The following is a 15,583-nucleotide window of genomic DNA, read 5'->3' on the forward strand; positions in this document are numbered from 1 at the left end:
AGCATCAATTGTACAGCGCTTTGGATAAAGGCGCTTTATAAATGCCAACCATTTACCATTTATTAGCTGGGCAGGGAGGTCAGTAAGGAGTAAAAAAAAAATGTCAGTGAATTTTCTGGTAAAAGTCTGTGAAGCAGCAAAGGTATGAAATTATAAACAACACCGCAACACATTTTAAAAGTGTTAGATATGCAGCCTGCTACCGTATGCTTAACATATTTTACCGTTATTTATATGGCAATATCCTGGCAACCCAGTTGCCAGCATTTTACCGTAATCTTAACATTTTTTTCACAGTGTGTTTACTCTGAGATTACTTATTCATGCGTACTTTAGCAGCGTTTATTTAAAAGGTATGTGCTTATGTATTCATCCATCCTCCCTAAATGACAATACTTGTTACATTGACAGAAATGCTGAAGAAGAAAGTTCCAGAAGTAAACCTCTCAGCGCTGGGAGATAGTGAAGCAGGGCTGAAGTTTCTATTTGAGCTTTGATATGTATTTTTTGTTTACTTTTTCAAAGGTGACACAAACCAAAAGATACAACAAAATATACAAGGCTGGCAGAACTAAAAACTGCAGATAAGCAAAATCAATCGGGGTAGGGAAAAAGAAGTATTCACGCAGCTGTCTAAGAACAAAGGGGAAAAAGAGAAAAAGTGTTCTCGGCAAGGTTCAGAGTAGAGTTATACCAATTTGTCACTGAAAAACAAAACCACTAATTTCTGGAAACAGCCCCCAATGTTTGTATATTCATTTTTGAACCTTGCAAGATGTGTCGCGTGGATATTTGTAACGGATTTCATATCTTGAAATATGATCAAAATTACAGGCAGCAGTTACTTCCGTCTGACTCCCAGTCCTTATTTGAATATTTTGCAGACGAAGCCTCAGACAGCTCCGTATATTTCACCAGGTTTTATTAGTATATGAGTGTGACTGCAATCCAGGACTCAAATATTACAGCATAACCTTGTTGTTGTTGTCAGTAACCTATATATAGGCCATCTGTGGTGTCATAAAGCATAATCAAATTGTGCCATTTCCTCTGCGTTATTTGACCTTTTTTAAGAAGTGAACATATATTCTTTTTTTTCAGGGTTTTGTACAAAGGTGTAAAGCAGGAAAAGGTGTAGTTAGGATGCTAATTTGTCATATTTTGAAAATGATTAAAGAAATTAATATAATGAGCCTTCATCCTTCAGCTTGAAAAAATGGTTCTTCTGAATGCCCTGGTTGTGAATTTGTATGGTAAAGTAGTTCATTTTATGCACAGTAATGGACACACAGAAATGTTTCATTTTCATGCTACACCATTGCAATTCCATTCCGGTTTAATACCAAACATTTAACATAAACTTAATTTCAGTGGATTTGGGAATGTTTATGTGAGGTGGTGTGTGTGTGTGTGTGGTTATGGCTGGATTCTGGCAGTGATTGGATTTAAATGTCATGACAAAACATGGCACTTTGTATTGTTTGACCTTTGCAATACCTGCAAAAATCATTTAACTCCTTCTAGCTAAAAATAAGCACTAAAAGCAGTTTGTGCTAAATGTATAATTTATTCATTTGTGTGTCAAGCCTATTATGGCACAAACAAGCTCATACTATAGGTACAATATTTGTATAAAACATTTCTTAAAAAAACAGCTACATCTGACATGGCCTTCTTCAACAAACAGTATTTGGACTTTGGTTTCTACAATATACATACATGGTTAAGTGATACAGTATGATGTTAAAAGAATCCTTCATTTCTACATCTACATGTTGTTAGAGATTGTCAAAATATATTAGTCTATATTTTATAAATTGGTATAGTTTTTAATACTGAAGCTCTTGCTAATTGAAATACTGTAGTATTTTTTTGTCTAGTGATTATCTTTCATTTCCCTGGCAAGGACGAAACGTGATTTCAAGTCTGGAGGTGAAGTTGACTGGATGTTGTCTCGTTGGAAACCAGCAGTGCTATCTGTCCTTCCAGGCCCGTTCAGACCTCCTGGTCCTTCAGAACGTCCCTGGGTCCATCAGAACTTCCCTGGGCCAGGGAGCTTGGCCTTCTGCTGGTTCTCCTCTGCCTCGGGGTCTCGGCAGGTGCACTCATCCTGGCTGCAATCAGCCCCAAACTGAATCACCTGTCAATCGAGCATTAGCATTAACATCAGCACATCCAGGCTGTAAATACATGAAGGCCACTGCAGCAGAGTAAATGCACCCCCCAACCCAGCTAACAAAAAACAGTTCAACCTAGGTTTTGTAATTACTGGTGGCTGGTTGACCAGTTCAGATCAGCTCCCAGCTCAATGTGGTTTAGTTGGTTGACCAGTTAAGACCAGACCCCAGCTTGACATGGTTTAAGCAGCTGAAGCTATGCTTTGAAACAGCGTTGACCAGCTACCAGCTCAGACAAGATACCAGCACTAGCTGTTTGACCAGCTCGTACCCAGATAGACCAGCTTCATGACCAGTTCGACCAGCTCAATTTTCACCAAGCTGGCATAGCTGGATTTTTCAGCAGAGTAACCATGCCCTTCTACGACTTTTTATGTTTTACTAATGTCAATCAAGATAATATTTTAACATTTTCATTCTGAGTAACTGATTCCAGGATCAATCCCAGTACCAAATAGAAAATTAAATATTCAAAATTATTGTGTGCAGCAGATCCAAAACATACTGTAACTGCAACTTTTTTTTACAACATCACAGCAAAGTTGTGATTTGTTTTGGGATGAACAGCAAAGCTTTTACAACTATATGATGTTTGTTTTGCTGTTAACCAACACTTTCCAGCTACTTTGCGGTTTTCCACAGGAAACGTTTTAAGGACGTGTTTGCGACCTGAGAAATTCACACAGCAGAGCACAGCACTTTTACAACTACTGGGAAAAGAGTGGGACTCATGAGCAAAAGAATCAGATTCATGAGCAACAGTGAACTCATAACCAAAAGAGTCAGATTCATGAGCAAGAGCAGGACTCGTGGGCAAGAGAGTCGGAATCATGAGCGGAAGACTCAACCTCAAGAGCGAAAGATTGGGAGTGGTATGTCTTTGGGCTCAGATCAAAACCATGTAGGCTGAGGCAGGGCGTGCCTAGGGGGCTCAGGCGTAATTGGCCATTGTGTCACCCAAGGAGGGAGGGATTCGGTCGGCGGTGTAGCCAGCGCCTGGTCCGTTTGATCGGCCAGCTGCAGGCCGCCTGTGCCAGAGGTGTCAGCCGCGTCCTGCTCCTGCGGGCTCATGACATCAGCACAGCTGCCTGCTGGTGACATCATCAAGCCTGTCTTTACTGAAGGAAGCACAGCTGTGATTGGGCAATCCGGCCCGGCACGAAAATTCAGAAAAAATAGTCAATAAAAATAAAACAAATGAATCGATACTGCGGTTGTGTCTTAAATACTATTACTTTCAGTGATTCTGTTTTACTGATACAACGTGAGTCGAGTCAGTTTAGACACAATCCACACTGAATGGTTAAGCTGAAAATAAAAACTGTTTTCCAAAATGGCGTTCTGTATTAGTTATTTCATGTCCTCTTTAGTGGTTGTTTTGAAAGGCAATAACATGGACTGATCCAGACCATTAGCTTCATTCATCTTTGCTGTTTATTTATTTAGTTTTATTTATTCATTTTTAGCAGTTTTTCTGCCTTGTTAAATCTCGGTGGGCTTCTCCCTCTGGGTGATTAAGCACTTGCCTGTCCCATTATGGGGCTGGACTTGTGGTTTCCGTTCATTATAAAATAATAACAACATGGCGTGATTCAACTGGAAGTGTCCCACGGATTTTTCCGTGAAAATCGCAATGAACGGGCGGGGCGGACAGGTGGGTCCCCGGAGACGGGGGGGAGGGGGGGAGGGGGGAGAGAGCCGGCGCTGCCAAACGGACGGAAGACCGTGAAGTCTTTAGCATCAAACGGAGCGGACAGACAAGCGAGATGAGTGAATCAACACATGTTACGAATCAACAAGTGCGCTGGCCAGCTCTGGTCTCGGACGCCTGCCATCACCTCGGGTTGCAAAGTAAACTCAGATGCCCCGCGAAAACGGCCCGTCTGGAGCGGGCCCGAGCACGGAGAGGCGCGCGGTGATTTCACACCGCGCATCAGGAGCCGTAATGATTTAATTGCGGGCGCCGCGGCGACTCCAGAAGGCGTCTAGACGGAAACGGTCGTCCGAGGCCGCGTTCCTGGTAGGAGACGCCATTTGTTTGGATGCGAGCTGCTTCCTCACTTCCAGGCTGGTTTGTTGATCAAGGCGGCGGGCGAAGCCAAACACGCCTTGCTCACCGTTTCACATAGTTACTCACCCGTCGCCTCGATACGGGAGGGCCAGATTTTCCCCCTCTTGTTTCAAGTCGAAGCCAAACTGAGATGTTTTTTGAAATGCGAAACCACTTCCCCTGCGCTCCCTTGGATCTCCCTGTAATTTCAATCATTTGGACCTCATCGTGATCTAATCTGTCATGAAGAAATAGTCAGGTTGTAATGAGCAGTGAAGTACTGCAGTGAATTATGCAGCATAAACCATTAGTCTAAAATTACAACACACCACAACAGGGACATGCTATTACAAAAAAATAATATTGTGTAAAATATAACTGAAGTCATCTGCTACATACTGGAACAGTTTTATGTAAGCCCCATTGATTCACTGATTCGATAGCCAAAAATGTGTTTCTAAGCAAATACACTTAAAGTCTAAATTTCACATTATTTACGCCTACAATTTCCTTATTTTGCTTTATACATATATGTTTATACTTTCACAGTAAATTCTCACTAGCACTAGCAAAACAGACAGTATGAAGCCACCTGTAGCCCATGTGGCCAGCGGTACTGTAATGTATTTTAGCAGACGTATGGGAAACAACAGGATCTGTGACACTAAAGCAGGTTGGGTACGCTGTAAATGCTGTGATGGAGGAGGTGAGGAATGAAAATAGAAACCCGGAGGCTGAACGCAGGATAAGAGCTACAGTAGACCTTTAACGGACAGCAGCCGACATCATTTAACCAATAAAAGTGAAGGAAAGAAATGCACCATCATACTGTATAAGGCACATCTGGGCCCTGTGTCATGTACGTGGCCAGCTCATTTTCACCCGATTAGCCCGTTGATATTTTGGGATAAAGTCAGGATTATGCACAAACCTGCAAACTCCCAGGCTTAAGCTGCAGATTGCAGGATAACAAACTCACTAGAAAACTTGGCACCGACAAGTACTGTAGATAGCTAGATATTTTACTTTGCCATCATATCCCCTTTTGGTACACTTTAATTGTTATGTTGTTTTCAGGCAGAAAAAAAAAAGAATTGAAAACAACAGCTGCTTTGTTATATGTGTTATGATTTTCTACAAGGAACAAAATAGCAATACCCTACCAAATGCTTATGTTATGGTTGTACTTCTGGTACATATTATGGTTCTGTCTGTAACAAACACAGAGCATTTTCCATTCTCAGAATGCTGCTGTATTCATTCTGTACTGAATAAATAGGTTTTTATTAAACTGAAGCTATAAACTTTTCACAAAATTTTATAGCTTAGTTGTAAAAATATGCAGATGATATGGTTGCTATAAATGTAGCAAAATAAATAAATAAAGTTGAAACTAGTTATTCTAAATTCATGAAAAGAAAAGGCAACATTAAACTTTTCAAAACCTGAAGAAGGTAGAAGGATTACGTTAGAATAACGATTTTTTTTTTTTGTTCAATTTAAATCCAGGTACAGGATACAAAACTGTGTACATACTTGTATTACGTGATACTTCAGCATGTTTGTCATTGGGTTTGTATTCACACGTTTATGGTGCTCAAAGCACAAGCGGGGACACCTGTGTGTGTACCTGATGGGGCTAAGAGAGGCCAGAGAGGGAGAAGGAGAGAGAGAGAGGGAGAGAGAAAGAGAGGGGGAGAACGAGGTCGTCTTCCACCAGTGGCGAGAGCTGCCGTAAATAAAGCCCCCACTCATGCTGCGTCCAGCGCTGCGGCCGGTTTGGACCCAAACCCAGACTCTGCCTGCCTAGCGGGGTCCCTGGTCCAGGCTGCTCCTGGGGGGCCGGCGCACGAGGACCCACAGGGCCGTTCTGCCCTGCCAGCGGCGGCAGGATGCAGTTACTCAGTTTGTTTCGCCTTCTCGGACCCCGTTAGTCCGAACGGCGCTTTGGTGTTGACGGCTACTGCCGACACCCGGCCTTCCCCCGCCCCCGTAAAAAGGGCATTTAACAGGAGGCTCATTTACGACGGCCACTTTCCGCCTTGGCTCGCTCCGTCTGCCCGGGGAGAGGGGAGGGCCATCCCCCACACACCTGCGCACCTTAAGCGGCCTCGGACATTTAACCTACGCAAGTCAACACAGTTTATCAGGAGCTTGGGTGGGCCTGGAGATAATGCTCTGGAAGCGTGTGTGTGTGTGTGTGTGTGTGTGTGTGTGTGTGTGTGTGTGCGCGCATTTGCATATGTGTATCTGCATGTGTGCGTGCATGCATGTGTGTGTATAGAGAGTCCATGTTTTATTTAGAAAAATTGACTATAAACTGTAGTCCCCACTTCGTAGATATAGAGTCATAGTCCCCTCTTAGTAACATAGATGTGCGCGTGTGTGTGTGCATGTGTGTGTGTGTGTACATGTGTATTTGCTTGTGTGCGTGTGTGTATATGCGTGTGTGCGTGTTTGTGTGAGAGAGTCCATGTTTTGTTTAGAAAAATGACTAGACACTACAGTCCCCACTTGGTAGATATACAGTGATAGTCCCCTCTTAGCATAGACGTGAGTGTGTGTGTTTGTGTGTGTGAGTGTGTGTGTGTGTCAGGGGTGCTGAAACGGGGCAGTAATCAGGTTTGAGGCACAAACAGGGACGAGAGGGGGGGGGGCGGTGTGTACCTTCCGGGTGGAGAGGGTAGAGGGGCAGCAGTCTCCTCCGTCGTACTGGCAGTACGCCCGGTTATTGATGGTGTCGCACCAGCCGTCTCCCGCAAAGGGCTGGAAGAAGAAGAAGGGGAACCTCTCTGATTAAGGTGAAATTACGAAGGGCACATCCCGGGTTTGTGTTTTTTAGAAAAAGTCAGTGTTATACAGTATAACACCGTTGCTTTCAGATACCAGCAGTGATTGTTACACTAGCATCAAAATGTTCAGTTCCGGAAATTCTCATTACATATTATTAAACCTTCAAGGGTTACGTGAAACTCCTCAGAGTCCCTTGTCCTCTGTGGATTTCCTCCCCTTCCACACACGGGTCCGGCAGCTGCTCCCAACGCAATCCCACACCAGAGAACTGGCCTTTTTATTCATTAGCACATCATGCAGTTTGAACAGTTTCGAGCATTTCAGCAATTTAATACAAGGTTGCCAAGGACATCGTTTGATGGAAATAAATGAGCCAATCCTCGAAAATTTTACACACTATGTTCCTGTGTAAGTTCAAATAAATTTCATGATTTTCGAAAAAAGGTTGTCACCCATTTCCTTATTTGAAATAATGGATTCCTTCATTTTCCCGAAAGTGCTGTTAAACATGGGAAGAGATCCAGTACCAGATCCCAGTGTTCCTACAGTGTCCATCAAGATTTCATAAGAAAGTACATTTCTTCATTTTCAAGCAAAACATTTCCCGAAATGACCACTTTCATCATGTAATTCAATACTAACAAGGTTTTTATTTCTTTTGGTAATAACATTCTTATGTAAACATGTTCACACATATCATGCTCTGAATTACAGATAAGGAGATTATTATGCTGTAATGACCATATCTCATTATTCATTCCGACAGGAATACAGTCACATAGGTCAAAACGCACCTTATTTTACTCTTAATGTAATAATGGTTTGCTTTACTAATGCAATATTGACACGAAAAATTACTCTGACTCATATCCTTTTAAATATGGTGGATAAACTACAGCACTGAATATCTTTTTGTTGTTCTTAATCTTAATAAAAAACAAGGTTTAATTATTTAGGTTTATTTACAAAACAACATGAAATGGAATACATACTAGTCGTGCACATTGTGCGTTTATAGTAGATGTATCTTTCCCACGCTATGTATAATATTGTGAAAGCCAACATCTGTGGTTTTCCTTATTTTAAAAAGGACAAAACGCGCATGTGAAAAGCCTGTATTATTGATTCTTCTCTAAGCCGTAGTCGCTCTCAAGGTCAAGCAGTGTTCCAGACGTGCATTCCCATCCGTCTGGGGCGCGTGTTGTCATACAAACACCATCTCACTATTACCTCGCTCGTAAACGTCGCCGACCTCTGCGACAGGAACGTTTTATCGCCGAGAAAGGGCACGGCGCTCGTAACCTCGCCTACAGCACTTCGGGGAGCTACGACTCCCCCCCCTCCGCGACGGTACACAATTATCAAATTTGAGGTACATAAAATCTTAAAATGCGTCATAATGGGAGCCTTTAACTTTTCAACTTAACCTTGGCGCGTCTATGCCAGAAAATTAAAAAACAGGCCCGGGCTGCCAAGGTTGCTGCTGGCTGTCCGTGAGCCAGTGGACTTATTTCAAAGGCTCTTGGACGTACCTGGATCTACACCGCAGAGAAATGGCAGCTGCTGGGAAGATTTCTTTGGAGTTTCACCTCTGACTGAGGCATTCCAAAATGGCTTTTCCTTCACAAAGCCCAGGGCTGCCAAGTCATAAACAGATATCATCTTTCATTGTTCTGCTTCAGTCTGTCTGGTCCTGGGTCGGCTTTAGCCAAATGAGCAGGGCCACGTGCAGGACCTGGAAAGCTGACCCCAAACTTATTTCCCAATTTATTTTTACAATAAATGATATAACTGGCAAACTTGGCGGTTCTCACTGGGGGTGGGGGGGGTGGGGGGGGGGGGGTGTAGGGAGTATATAAAAGAGTGATGTTGGTATAAAGACTGACACAGGGTAAAATGGTCCCACTGAAATTGTTCTGGACAGGCCAATGTCCAATACACACTCGTTAACATTCGCTGTGGGAAGTGTAAGTTGTTCATGGTTGTAATAAAACTTTTCTCCGATCCATTACAGTCTTATGACAACACATGGTATCATGCGTTCTGTGCATTCTTTTGAATCCAGTGCTTTTTTCAATCTCTTAAAAACAGACACAAAATGGAATGTGTTTAAGTTTTTCTGTCAGTTTCATGTGGTGACATCAGTTTGCAGATTCCTGGGCACAGAGGTCAGAATATTTCATTCTTCACAGCGTGATCTTCGAGCCTTTTAGCACGGCATTTTCACTGCTTTATAAGTGCAGTATGATGTTTTCAAAAAATCATTAATATTCAGCGCTGTTGCGTTGGTCACTTCTGAGGTATTCAGGGCCCACAAAGCGGGATTACAGCCAGATAACTGCACCGAGTAAAACCTGATACAGCTCTTTTTACTTCAGTCCATGCTCCAAATCTGGGGGGCTCAGTGTAGTCAAGCTAACTCAGCTTTGTGGAAGAGGGTCCAGTTCTCATGGGTGGTGGGAGATTTACTAAAGTAAATGGAAGCACACACAGTAAACAAGCAGACAATGGGCAAGGGAATTTAAATGACCTGTAAAACGTCCAGGCTCCAACGATCGGCAAACACTCACTGCCCGAGTTCCCGGTGTTGTAAAAAGGTCAAATAAAGAACAAGTTGTGTATCAAAGTTAAATATGACGCGAGCCAGGACTACCTCGAATGAGCATCCACATCCAGCCCCCCTCGCCAAACAACCAGACCATAAAACACGCCTCAGTTCTTCTCCGCAAAAGTCTCGCTCGTGAAAACGACGTGAGCTCGGCTAAAAATGAATCCGCGGAACAGATAGGGATTCTCGTGAATCCCCGTCACCTAAATGTGTGAAAATTTCTAACTGCATATCCCGCCTCCTCTTTTCTTAACAAAAAAAAAAAACCCAACATCTGCCTTTTTCCCCCTCACCCTCTGTTCCCAGTGTGGGTGAAAGGAGCGGCTTTTTTTTGTGGATGACTCATCTGCCGCTCTTTTTGTGTTTTTGACATATTTGCTTGCCGTTGTTGAGCCGGGAGGCTGACAGAGGTTAAATCAGGCGCTGACGGGGGATGATGTCAGCTGGATTGTTCCGGAAACCTGGGATGAGACCGAACCTCCGGTCCACAGCACAGGCATTTGACACGGACAGGGCGGATGACGGATGATTGGAAAGTGCTGGTCGCAGCAGCGAGGGTTCGACGCAGGCAAAACAGCGCGACAGCAAAACCACGGAAACCACGGAAACCACGGCTCGTGCTCTCAACATCCATCGAGGCTGAAGCCATCTCCAGCTTCCTCACCTGACATCCCAATCTGCTCACTTATTGTACAGGCTGAATCTCAGAAACTTTGCCCAAAATTTTGGCAGTGCTCCCATCCTGGGATTTGGTGAACGTGTTAATGCTCATTATCACTCACTGTGTGTTTGCCATAATGACCAAGGGGTCAGTCTGAAGGAAAGGTAGCGAGAAATTATCATGAACCTAAAACCTGGGCCAGTGTTAAATGACATTCAAAAGTGCTATCATCATATGGAAGGGATACCCAAGAAGAGTGGTTTGCAAGGGGTGATAGATGTCTCCAAGCTTTACATCTGACAACAATCTGTGGAAACTGACTGTCCACTTATTGGGCTTCGCTGATCTGCCAACCAAACTTAAAGGGGAGAAGGGGCTACACTAAGAAGAGACTCACTGAACATCAGTTGCGATGCTAGGAAACGGAAACAAGCCAAAAACTAAATGCCATAGCAACAACAGTGAGTGTTTATGAGACCCCACAGTGCATCTGGCACCTCCCCTTAGAAAATATGCGCCCCCTGATTTGAGTTCCCCGGGTTCACGAGAGTCATACTGATTGTGTTCCCCCCCATTTCACTTGTGATGTAAAAATAGTTTTCTTTCTGTGTTTTCTGGTTTGTTTCTAATAAACTTGGGCCGCGTGTCCAAGCACAACACAGGTTTTAGGTAACACTTCAGAGCAGGCCTTCAGGACTTAGGATCTGGCTGCTTCCAAATGTAAAAATAGCTCACGCCAGAATGTTTATTTTCAAATTTGTTTTGAAATCCGCCTGGTAGAACCTGCTCTGGACCACATTAGGGGAGAGCACAACTTATGATTCACGTTCTTGCTAGATATTGTACTTTCTGAAGATATTAGCAGTTAAAAATATAGCAGAAAACTGTGCCAGAAATCCACGTTCACAGGTTGTACACAAAGTAGCTCTGCTTGTACACTGAATTTAATCCAGGATTATCAAACACACAAGATACAGTGTAAGTATACTCAGTCTGAAACAGCAGTCTTATCTTTTAAATAAACAGCTGCGTATTTCTACCACAAAAAAAGAAAGCGTGATGCTTTGTATTCTGTGCTGGCAGGATTGTGTTTAGAATTTCAAAATTCTCTGTCGTCTGGATAGGTTTTTTTTCTCCACGTGGGAGTAGACCAAAAGGTCAGCCATTTTAAAATTCTGAACAGGTCTATGGGGAGCACTGGCTATCACTGGCTCATATCCAGGTATCAAAATGGATCCTCCCAGGTATTTGTTGTGATTATGTTCACATCTTAGCTAGCTGCTTAAAGTCAAAAACTCAATAAGGATCATCCAGCTCTCAGCATTACCGAACCCCTCCAAACATGGACATGACTGGACATAACTCAGGCATTCCATTTAAAGTTCATCTGGACAAGATGCCATGCATGACATGTGGCGGATGTAATTTATAATGCCGCCACAAAGGCTCTGGTGGCAAGAAACCGCAACATGGGCAAGTGCGAGAGGAAGAAAAGATGGCCTGGCAGGTCAAATGAATATTTGAGTAACATAAGATGTCTCATCAGAGTTTATGCGTTCTTTAAATAGTTCCAGGCCATGGTTAAAAAAAAAAAAAAAAACACAGCCTAAAGCTAAACTAAGCCTATCCAATTCAGTCATCAAAAAGTCTATTATCGAGACCGCTGACAGCTGACAATGAGGCGATGTTTTCTAACTAATAGCGGAAAGAAAAAGCATCCTGCAGCCACATCCTTCGCAGTTATGAATAAATATTCAGAGACATGAAAAGGAATGAGAAAGTCTGATGAGATGGTTTATGAGCCACTATGAGTATTGGAACTTGGAGAGTTTCTGATGCACAAATCAGTTTTATGAATCCTGTTCTGGACAAACGTTTTATCAAAGCGAAAAGTTATATAAATTATAATATTAAGAAAAGCTATACACAAGGCTGTCATGGCACACTCCAGTGTGTCAGTACAGACCTTTGCTGCAATTGTAAAGTGCCATCTCAAGCAAACGATTCAATGCTATAGAGTGCATTTCAAGCATGTAATACATTTATAACTACAGATGGTATTTGCAATCGGACTTAAAGGGCAGCATCATAGGTTAAGCTATTTGCTAGTTTTGACAAGTTATGACGCAAGTTGAGGAAACAATTGGAAATGGCTAAAAACATATTTTGGTGAATAATGTAGGCTTTGTCAACATTTGTAACTGCATTTGACTGCACACCTCCCTGAAAACAGCTTTTAAAGTTTAAAGAAAGCCATTCAAAACTCCCAGAACATAGAACTTCACATGAAAGCGTACTGGGATGCTTGTCAACTTAAAAAAATATTCAACAGCAGATAATGTACAAAACACGCTAAATACGAAGGAAGAACCAGTCAGATTCAGTCAAATTGACTCATTATTACTTGCGCATTAGTACATGCATTGGACAGAACACGAAAGCAATCCTGCTTGTTTCCCAGTCAATTTTGCATTTTGAGTTTTGTTTTTCAGGAAGTAAGTACCTCACACAGATTCTGCTGTCAACACAGAAATCAGCATGAAGGCATGAGGGCCCTGCTTCTAGGATGGAAACCAACCCCAGGTTTACCACATTTTTCATCATTCTCAATATGGCTCACCAGAAGTATTTAAGTACACCGCAGGGCTGTGGCTAGTCATTAGATATGCGCTCCACACATATCTCAGTTAGATGGGAGAAAAACGTTCAATCATGCTGCCATATCCACTGTCTGGTCATAAATAAATAAATTAAAAAAACTACCCTGAAATCATTTTCATAATGTTTGTATTGTATGATCGATCGCCTCACCGGTATTTTAAATGCTGGTTAAACACCATTGTTATGCCTGAAATGATACGTAAATATATCGCGCATGTGTTTAGGACTGCTGTTAGGTTATTTTTCTTTTGCGTTCCCCTTTACTTTTGGCAGGGTCCCCAAAGTTTGACGGAATATCGTTTTTCTTGATTGACTCGGCGGATGAGACGTTCTTTCTCGTGACAGCTGGTGTAAAGATCATTACTTCATTTTGTTTCTCGCTAAAAATATTCATCAACACAGCTTCTGTCATCTGCGCCCCCCGAACCCCACCTCCGCTGGCAAGTTCAGCGACCCACACCGATCGTCTCATCCGCTTATTTTGGCAATTCCAGAGGGGGTCCGTGCCAAAGTTTGAGGAGTTAGTGCCTTGGACGACTTTAAAAAGGATTCCATAAATGGTGGGCAGGTTTATTGCTGAAAACAAGGTTGAGTCGCGGGGTCCTTCTGCAAACACGAACACATTGCAGGAGATTGAGGAAATTATGTGGGGGTTTTTTTTCCCAATCCTTCGGGAATTGCTAATTAAACAGAGGGTGTGGGCTGGGGCTATAAAATGTTTATTTGCCATTTGCTTCGAATGTTGCTCTTGGATACCTTGGGAAGTGAACATCTGAATGACTGTGTATGCATTCCAAGGTGGATTTCTTTGGGTAATGCAAGGATTTCAAGGCAGACAGATTTCTTTTTTTTCAACAGACACATTAAAGTACCTTGTGTGTTCTCCATTTGCTGCAAGCGCAGCTTGCACAATGTGGAATCGACATTATATGTGTTCTCACTGTTTTATTGGTTAGGAGTTGAATCTGTCGGAATGTACAGTATAATGTGGCAGAAGTATGCCACCCTGGACTCTGATCCTCCTGTTCTCAGTGTCTTGTGGTAGCCATGGCTATTTTCAGTCCCATACAGTGCCTTTTCTACATTCATTTTTCTAGCACAGGGGCAGAAAAATTGGAGGATTACACACACTTGTGGATTTGTAAACCCCTGAACAAAAAAAAAGGCCTTTTCTTTCTGTGACTGTTTGTGAGTTGACTGGATTAAAAATGAAAGACATAACTCAAATTCAGTCTGTGTACGTCATTGAATAAGAGCATTTGCAAAATGCCCAATTCATTTTTCTTTTTTTTTGTACATGAAAACATTAGCAAGCATTTTATTTTCAGTGAAAGCTGAAAGCCAGGGGGTTGCTTCTTTTGACTCTCAGAGCTCGATTCTTGCTTTTTTCCCTTGCTGTCCTGGTGTTATGTCTGCCTTCACGCCAGTGGAAATAGGAAACACAAACTCAGGAAACACAAAATCTTTCTCGAGGCACGAAGTGCAAATCCGTGCGTGATGACTTTCCCATTTGCTTAAGTAAAAATAAAAACCCTCCTTCTTCCATGTCTCCGTCTCAGACTGATTTTTTTTTCTTCTCAATTTAGCTAGCTGCTATAAACTTTAAATATATATATATATATATATACAAAATGAAAATCCTCCACATCTAGCAACCTGAAGCTTTGCAGATGTCACTGGGTTCACCGGCTAACTCACTGGAAAATTGGGCTTGTTTTCTCATTTAAGGCTCTGCTTTTGCATATGAACGTGTGCTACAGTACACCAAGTTAAATTTCCTGTGCAGCTGACCAACCAGTATCATATATCTGAGATTGTACTCAATATCTGTATATTATCTTACAGTATATTGTCATACAGTTTTAATATAGTGGGATATAAATGCATACAGGCATTTGAAATTGAAAATGATGAAGGAAACTGTAAATAAAGAGCTTCCCCACAGCCCATCCTCTTCAGAGTCTCCAGAAAGACATGCATCTGTTGCTGTTCATCCCACAGCCGGGCGGGGCAGCTGCCCGGTGTCTGCACAACGTGCGCAGCCGGGCGGGGCAGCTGCCAGGTGTCTGCACAACGTGCACAGCTGGGCGGTGGTAAGCCGCAGGTGCCCCACCGAAGGCAGGCGTAGCAGCTGCTCCATGACAGGCGAAACCCCGCCCACGGCAGCGTCACGGCGAAGGGGGCGGGGGCTTCACGCATCACTGGGCGCCAGCTGGCTTCACCCGTCACCCCGGCGACGGTCCTGGCCGACACCCTCAGACCAGCTCGTGTTCTAACGCCGTTCCCAATCACAGAGCAGCCATATTGGAATTTACTCTTTACTGTTTTTATCAAAGTTATCAAAGCTGAAATATACAGGATATGCATTTTTAAACTTTGGGCAAAAAGTTCCAATCACAGAGTAGCAAGATTGGATGTTATTGTTTTATTATTAGCTAAATGTTTAACTCTAAGTTGAACATATGCTTTCTTTAACTTATGGGGACAAGTTCCTCAACTTTCCTCAAATGCGTCCCTAAATAACGTTAACTTTTTTTTTACTCGATTTTGCTCGGTCTTTCAGAAAATGTATTGTTAAAATTCATAAAGCAGCCTCTTGAAAAAGAGACTTCTGCTGTCATAAACATATGAAG

At 42.7% G+C, this 15,583-nt stretch overlaps 1 protein-coding gene across 1 annotated transcript in view; it reads right to left on the reverse strand.

Annotated features, from left to right (window-relative positions):
- Positions 1–1,901: 1,901 nt before the first annotated feature.
- pappa2 (pappalysin 2) overlaps positions 1,902–15,583 on the reverse strand; it is an 83,283-nt gene continuing 69,601 nt past the window's right edge. The window contains exons 22-23 of the mRNA XM_061242725.1: positions 6,895–6,993; positions 1,902–2,140 (exon numbers count right to left, since the gene is read on the reverse strand). Coding sequence (XP_061098709.1) covers positions 2,033–2,140; positions 6,895–6,993 — 207 coding nt within the window. The 3' untranslated portion in view covers positions 1,902–2,032. The remainder of the gene's footprint in view (positions 2,141–6,894; positions 6,994–15,583) is intronic.

Source organism: Conger conger, chromosome 5 (assembly GCF_963514075.1).
Source record: "Conger conger chromosome 5, fConCon1.1, whole genome shotgun sequence".
In the NCBI taxonomy this organism is placed as follows: domain Eukaryota; kingdom Metazoa; phylum Chordata; class Actinopteri; order Anguilliformes; family Congridae; genus Conger; species Conger conger.